This window comes from Lipotes vexillifer, unplaced genomic scaffold (assembly GCF_000442215.2).
Source record: "Lipotes vexillifer unplaced genomic scaffold, Lipotes_vexillifer_v1.1 scaffold862, whole genome shotgun sequence".
NCBI lineage: Eukaryota > Metazoa > Chordata > Mammalia > Artiodactyla > Lipotidae > Lipotes > Lipotes vexillifer.
In genome coordinates, this window is record NW_006786873.1 from 418210 (window position 1) to 425378 (window position 7169).

The 7169-nt window shown below is 55.4% G+C and overlaps 2 protein-coding genes across 3 annotated transcripts in view; both read right to left on the minus strand.

Annotated features, from left to right (window-relative positions):
- Nucleotides 1-5567, minus strand: part of CFB (complement factor B) — a 6322-nt gene extending 755 nt beyond the window's left edge. Inside the window, exons 1-16 of the mRNA XM_007459534.1 lie at nt 5365-5567; nt 5033-5266; nt 4490-4675; nt 4180-4353; nt 3858-3959; nt 3610-3746; nt 3167-3305; nt 2712-2843; nt 2330-2431; nt 2102-2239; nt 1493-1590; nt 1239-1356; nt 862-1015; nt 679-755; nt 354-466; nt 121-253 (exon numbers count right to left, since the gene is read on the minus strand). Coding sequence (XP_007459596.1) covers nt 121-253; nt 354-466; nt 679-755; nt 862-1015; nt 1239-1356; nt 1493-1590; nt 2102-2239; nt 2330-2431; nt 2712-2843; nt 3167-3305; nt 3610-3746; nt 3858-3959; nt 4180-4353; nt 4490-4675; nt 5033-5266; nt 5365-5428 — 2101 coding nt within the window. The 5' untranslated portion in view covers nt 5429-5567. The remainder of the gene's footprint in view (nt 1-120; nt 254-353; nt 467-678; nt 756-861; nt 1016-1238; nt 1357-1492; nt 1591-2101; nt 2240-2329; nt 2432-2711; nt 2844-3166; nt 3306-3609; nt 3747-3857; nt 3960-4179; nt 4354-4489; nt 4676-5032; nt 5267-5364) is intronic.
- A 657-nt stretch (nt 5568-6224) lies between these two features.
- C2 (complement C2) overlaps nt 6225-7169 on the minus strand; it is a 12146-nt gene continuing 11201 nt past the window's right edge. For both annotated transcript variants that reach the window (XM_007459536.1, XM_007459535.1), the window contains 4 exons: nt 7106-7169; nt 6775-6901; nt 6552-6601; nt 6225-6401 (listed from right to left, as the gene is read on the minus strand). In XM_007459536.1, coding sequence (XP_007459598.1) covers nt 6225-6401; nt 6552-6601; nt 6775-6901; nt 7106-7169 — 418 coding nt within the window. The remainder of the gene's footprint in view (nt 6402-6551; nt 6602-6774; nt 6902-7105) is intronic.

Here is a 7169-nt window from a genome sequence, read left to right on the forward strand (position 1 = left end):
GCGACTATTCTTGAGAATAAACAGGGGGCCACCAGAATCACCTGCAGGGAGGGAGAAGCGGTAGGGAAAAGACTCTTGGGCCTCAGGAGCTTAGATCACAAGCAAAGAGCCTTCTCTCACCTTTGCAAGTGTTGGGGTCAGCATAGGGAGCCACCCCTCCGGTGCAAAGGAACCTGGGGGTGACGACTTCAGAGACATCCTTGACTTTGTCATAGCCTGTGGCATGTAGAGCATCCCTCTCACAGCCAGTTTTCTGTAGGTGAGGTGGGGATGCACACAGGGGAGGAGTGGTGAACAAAGCTTGCTTGGGAAGAATTGGGGCTTAAAGGACCTCAGGATCCCACATTCCGCACCTTTTCCCCATTCTTGATGTAGACCTCCTTCCGAGTCAGTGTCTTCTTATGATCCTTAGACAGCTCGGACACAAACAGAGCTTTGATATCCTTTGCCGGGAGCAGCTCTTGCACTGGACAAATAGACAGACTGGGTCATTTCAGCACTCTCCCTTCCCCCATTGTCCTTGTCCTTTGTCTTTGTCACTCAGCAAATGTTCCTCCACCCCTTCCTGTGAGCTAGAGACTGGGCTGGGCATCACCTGCCCTTCCTGCAGCTCCCTCTCATGCCTCCCTTGTCTCTCACAACCTCACCCTTACGCTACCCTCCCTGATAATGTCTTACTCTGTTGCTGGCACGTGGTTGACTGTGGAAGCCTCAAAGCTTGATTCGATCCCTCAGTGCAGGGGAGACAAATGGGCCTGTTGAGGAGAGAAGGGAAACTTCAGGGCTGGTGAAGCCTGGACCTGCCCCCGCCTTGCAGCCCTGCCTCCCAGCCTTTTCTCTGGAAATCCAGGTGTGGCTCACCTGACGGTCTCATCGTACTTGAGCTTCTTCTTGAGCTTGATCAGGGCCACGTCATAGTCATAAAATTCAGGAATACCTTTTGCTTTTTTCGCATTGAGGTTGTAGTTTGGGTGGAATAGGACTTCTTGTATCTCCCGCTCCTGCTTCTTCCCTCCTGAAGTAGGGGAGTGGGTACCTCTAGACCACCCACTTCTCTGTAGGCAGTCTCCTGCCCCCATGTCGCCCCTAACTCAAGTCTTCCTCATCCCTAACTGGTCCAGCGTGCAAGGCAAGGGGCTGCGTTGAGGTCGGGTGGAGTGTGTGGCCTCTTGAAGAGAGTGGGAGGTACTGCCCAGAGGGCATGGCTGAAGCTCAGAATTGATTGGTTGCATCCTTACCCAAGCTGACCTTGATTGAGTGTTTCTCGTCATCCACAGTGAAACAGTGTGCTGCTGTCAGCACAAAGTACTCAGACACCACAGCACCCATACAGCTCTCATGTCCCTTCAAAGGACGCTGGGAAGAGAGCGGCAGAGGGAAAGCTCGGCTTTCACAGACAACACCATCTATGAACACTTTGCCCTTCCCCCGACCTTCGTTTCACCCTGACCTCCCCTCCCATAAGTTCCCGCCACCAGGACACTGCACTCACAGTGACTGAGATCTTGGCCTGCCATGGTTGCTTGTGATAGTCAGTACCTTTCTTGTGCTCCCAAACCATGCCGCAAAGACCCAGAGTCCGGGTTTCATCTGGCAAGAAAGGAGATTGTACTGAAAGCCGGGACACTTCATTTCCAAATGGCAGCAGCCTTTCGGGGAGGGACACCTACATGTCTATGGGGACCAGATGCCCATAGGAGGAAAGGGAAGGCAGGGGCACTTGTTTCCTTACTTTGAGGGCAGGGAACCACTGTGGTATCGTGAAAAGAACGGGGAACAAAGATCAGAGAGCTGGATGTTTTCAGGCCCAGCTCTTGCTAACTTGTCGTTCCTTGACCTCTCTTGGCCCCAGTTTCCACATCTGTAAAACGAGGAACTTAAGAAAGATCTCTGCATCATTCAGAACTCTGTGATTCTAAGATCAGGGAGTGGGCAGTACCAGGAAGCAAGAATAGTGACATGGAGGTAGAGAAGGAGGAATGAGAAAGGACTTGCAGACTGCCAGGGCTTCAGGAAGGGTGGAAGAATGAGTGACCTTGAGGGGTCTGGGGAGAGCTGAGTTTCCTGACCATCTCCTTATCCCCTTCTGATATCTTCCTACCAAGCATTTGTATGAAAACATCCTCCAGGTTATCTATGTCCTTGAGTTTGAACACGTGTTGCTCCTTATCCTTCTTGGAAGCCAAAGCATTGATGCTGTCTTGGTCCACCAGAGGCCCAACCCCAAACACATAGATGTCTGGGGGAGAAAAAGGGAGAGTGAGGGTCCAGGCCCTGGGGGGCAGGAGCTAAGAAAGTGGGGTGCTGAGTCCTAGGCAATAAAACTCACCCAGATAATCCTCCCTGGGGTTTTTGCGATTTCTACCAATGTCCAGCAAGTCCCGGATATTGTGAATGACAGAGACTGGATCCCCACCCATGTTGTGCAAGCCTACAGGAGAGACCAGGACCATGAAGGTGGGAGACAAGGAAGGAAGAGGGTCAAGGAAGATAAGCTGGCTAGAAGGAGTGACATATACTGCTGAGTGAGCAGGTTGGGGAGGAGATGGACATGAGAGATGGTGGCAAGAAGGGTCCCTCCGCATAAAGGTTCCCAGGAAAGAGCAGCATTCAGGCCCCCACCCGTGAGTCCAGCGTTACACGTGGACTTCAGGGCCCCACGCTGGTTGGAGAGGGTGGGGAGTCAGAGGCAGGGGGACGGTCCCTCTGACCATCAGTCATGAGGAGGATGACGTGGCGGGTGCGGTTCCAGGCTTCAGGGAGGTCGTTCACTTCCCTGCTCATCATGTTGTATACTTCCAGGAGAGCCTTCTTGGTGTTAGTCCCTGCCTTCAACTTGTGGTCTGTGGAAAGAGAAGAAATCATCACCTCCACCTGGACTTCCAAGCCATCCTTGACCCCAGAGGCCTAGCAGCAACTGAGATCCACATCTGTCAACTTTTTGAGTTAATTGTCACCCCAGTGACTTCCCTTTGACAACAAAGTGACCATCTCAGTTCCAAAGGGTTCCCACCAAAAACCCCCATTTTCCAATGACCCTGCTGCCCATCCATGGATTAAAAAGTAGTCCTCCTTGTCTCACTGCCCTCCCCACAACACTCCTGAAACTTCGGACCTCTCTGACCCCAAAGTGAACCTCCCACCATTCCCTTCCCTGACTTCTGACCTTCGTAGTTGATTTGGTTGAGCTGCTCTGTGACCCAGTCTGCATCGCTGCTCTTTTGGTCAGACACTCTGATCAAAACTTTGGGGTCTGTGGCATATGTCACTAGACCATACTTTGGCCTCACCCCATAACTTGCCACCTGTGGGTGAGGGGAGCAAGGGGTCATGGCATTGAAAGTAGAATATATGGCTGGGAGAATTCAGCAGCTTTACTGGGACAGACAGGGAAGGACATAGTAAGAGACTCATCACCCTGGGCTTCATGGAGGAGCCTGGGTTAAAGATCAAGAAAATGCTTCAAGTAAAAGGAAAGGAAGACAGAATAGGACCTGGAGATTTTCTGGGACCCTGTGGCTCAGAGGGGCTGGGAGCATCAGGGAGCTAGTCCTGGCAGGGCAGTGAGGTCCATTCAGGGTCTCCACGTTCAGGGGGAGGGGGCCCCACCTTCTCAATGAAGTTGCTGAGACAACTCTTGGCCCCTGTGAAGTTGCGGGACCCAATGCTGTCTGACCCATCCAGCACCAGGTAGATGTTCATGGAGCCCGAGGGGTCCAGGATAATCTTCCTCTTCTGTTGTTCCCCTGGGTGCCAACAGAGAGACTCAGGCTCCAGGATGCATGGTTCTCCTGCCCCTTCTCCATCCTCCCCCCACCCCCAATTCCCTGCCCTGCCTCCCCTCTCTATCTTCAAACCTGGGCTGTGCCCATCCTCAGCATCAACTCCTTCTATGGTCTCTGTCAGGGAAGACAGGAAGGCTTCGGCCACCTCTGCAGGGGTATCGTACATAAAGGAGTCTGGGAGAAGTCAGAAAGCAGGTCAAATGTCTGGGCGGGTCGGGGACACAGTGACGAGAGATGGTGGGTTTCCAGGGTGGGAAGGGCTCAGAAGTTCTTTGGGGAGGTTTAGAAGTGAGGAAGGAGCTGGGTTGCAGTAGGGGGAGAAGGCAGTGCTCTGGTGTGGGAATGTGAGGATGGGAGAGCAGGATCTGACGTGAGGGTGCAGATCAAGGGTCACCTTGGCAAGAAGGCTCCGTTCCACTCCAAGAGCCACCTTCCTGACATGTTCGCCGCTGGGAGCCACGTAGGGTGAGGCCCCGGCTGCAGTAGTAGGTGACACTGTCTTCAAGGCGGTACTGGCTGCCCACCTTCCTTGTGCCAATAGGGATGCCCGGGTTCAGGCAGTACCCCGCTGCAGAAGCATGAGACATGGAGGTAAGGGCCAAAGCCTGAGGGCAAGTTAGAGCACAAGAGCTATGGTGCCAGTTCCTCAGGCTGAGGGTGGTCAGGAAGAAGGTACTGTCGTGGGAAAGGGGGACGCTTCTCACCTCCATCATCGCAGATGGCCGTTTCCCCATCCCACCGACCCGTCACTTGGCAGGTGCGATTGGCAGAGCCCCGGAGACTGTAACCATCATAGCAGTGGAAAGAGATCTCGTCACTCAAATTGTAGTAGGGGGCCCGGGGCCAGTACTCCCCGTTCTCAAAGTCCTGTGGTCTGGGACAGCGAATTGCTTTGGGGGAGAAGAACAAGTAGACGTTACTGAGACGGACGGGCTGCCCTTTAGGGTATCCCTCCTGGTCTCAGGGGCCCTGTCACTGAGGAATCCTGCCGCTCCCCCCTCACCATTTCTGGGTGTTCTTTGAACTGCCAGGGCTGCCTGACACGGGGTAAGCGCTCAGTAAAGGTTAGCTCCCCTTCATTCTCCCTTCATCCCACCTCCAGCCCTTGCTCAGCTCCTACCCTTGCTCAGCCCAACTTGTCAGCCTGCCTGGTCTCCACACAAGTCTAATCTTATCCAGGTCTGGACCTTGGCCACCACCTGCTCCGTCCCTCCACTGGCCCAGGCCCATCCTCACTGCCCTCCCACCTTTGCATTCGGCCCTCTTGACGATCTTTTTGTCTTGGGTCTGCAGGGTGCTCCAGGATCCCGTGGATCTGCAGGTGCGAATCTGCACAGGGTATGGGTAGAAGCCAGAAGGACACAAGTACTCCAGTGACTGGCCCGCCTTGAGAAGCCGGAAGGAGCCACCTTTGATCTCTACTCCCTCCAGAGAGCAGGGGCTTTGGGGCCCAGCCTCAGGCAATGGCGTCATGCTCACACCTAAAGAGAAAGGCTGGGTGAAGCCCAGCCTCACAAGGCCAAGGACGGATCCTGGGGGCAGCAGGGGTGGGGGGGAGGTGGGCTGTGACCTCACTTACCTCCAGACAAGAGGCCCAGGATCAAGGGTACCAGGCAGAGGTGGGGGCTGCAATTGCTCCCCATGGTGACGGGAGACAGGAGAGAAACGGGCTGGTGGCAGGATGGCCTCTCCTGGCTTCTGCTGCGTGTCTGCTTGGCTCGATGTCCAAGCTGAAACTCCAGACCTGAGCCTGGTCACACTCCCTTCCCCTGCCCCTCACAGCCTCCAGCCTTTTACGCAATCTGTGTTCTGGCACCTGCTGCCCGCTCCACCCACCCTACCCATGTCACTTTCCGGAATGTCCGAGCGGGAATCCAATCAAGGAAACAGAAACTGCAAAACCCCACCTTTTGCTGCCCAAGGTCCAGGACTCTGCCTGTCAGCACCTCCTCTCAGCTCCAGTTCCTCCCCAACAAGCCCAGACCTCCCCCTTGGGGACTAGATATAAGGCCCTCACTGGCTCCCCTGTTGACTCTGTTATGGAGCAGAGTTCAGCCATTGTTTGTCCAGCAGGGTCTCTGACCTGCCTTCTTGCCGTTCCTGGAATCATTCTGGCCTCTCTCTCCCCCCAGGCCAGCCCCCAGGCAGAGGCACAGACAGATGTGGAAATCACTGATTTTATTAATTTCATAGCCAGGTAATTCCCTGTGAAAGCGGAAGGAGAGTGAGGCAAGTAAAGCAGAGGGTGGGGTCCGCACTGGCAGGAGTGCCAGGGCTTCCCCAGCGTGGATGTGCCGCTGCTTCGGGATCCTGGAAGCAGGCATGCGCTCAGAGCAAGGCGTGCGGATGGGTCATGGAGGCTGAGGGTGGACGTTCGGTGGTAGGAGACGGGAGAGATGGCGGGTCCTGGCAGGACAGCAAAGGGCTCAGTGGCCATGATCAGAGGGGCAAAAAGTTCAAGACACCCTCCAGGTGCTGTCTCAGCCAGGGCTGCACGTGGAAGAGACTGATGTGGAAATCTCGTGGTGGTGGGACCCTGCCACGGGGCGCGCTTTTGCGGGAGTTCTTATCAGAGCTGCCACAGGGGTTGTAGAGACCCCAGCTCACCAGGCCCACCTGGAAGAAGGAGAGGTTGGGGTGGGGACGCTGCCCCGGTCCCAGCCCCAAGCCCCAACCTCCTTAGTTCCTTCGAAGGCCTGCCTCGTGCCTCCGCAAGGCCAAGATCCTGTAACTTCAGTCCTGCGAGCTTCCCCCATCTCTCCTCACCTGAAAAAACCTGAACCTCCGCTCAAGGAAAACTGCTCCCCCAGATTCTCCTGCCAGAAAGGAGGGACAAGAGACTGTCATCCTGACTCTCATCGCCGCATCAGGGTGGTGCACCGTTGTCCTGGCATGCAAGCTGGCCAGAGGGACACAGGTGGCCTTCCCCTCAGGAATCCAGACTCCAGGGTGGGGACTGGGGATGAGAAGTGGGGCGGGGGGGGCTCACCCTTGCAGGGATTGTCATCCCCCTGCATCCCACTGCATAGGAACTGGTCTGTCACCACCTCTCCGACATCTGTCAAGTTGGGGAACGTGATTTTGTCTTGGGAGACCACCTTGACACAGTTTGTCCACTGCAGTAGGGGTGGAATAGGACAGAAGGATGGAGTGAGCAGGCGGGCCCCAGGGACACCTGGCAGTGCAGCTAGGCCTGGAGGAGGGGTGACTTGGAGTCAGATGGAGAAAGCGCTCAGAGCTAGGGGATGAAGAGAGACGTTCCGGGAGTTGCCACAGGGGGATCCCATCCCCCCACAGCATACTGGACCCGAGACCCTCACCTCCGACCCTGTCTTGAGGTTAACGTTCAGCTTGTTCCCATTCAAAGCCACAAAATGAGCAGGA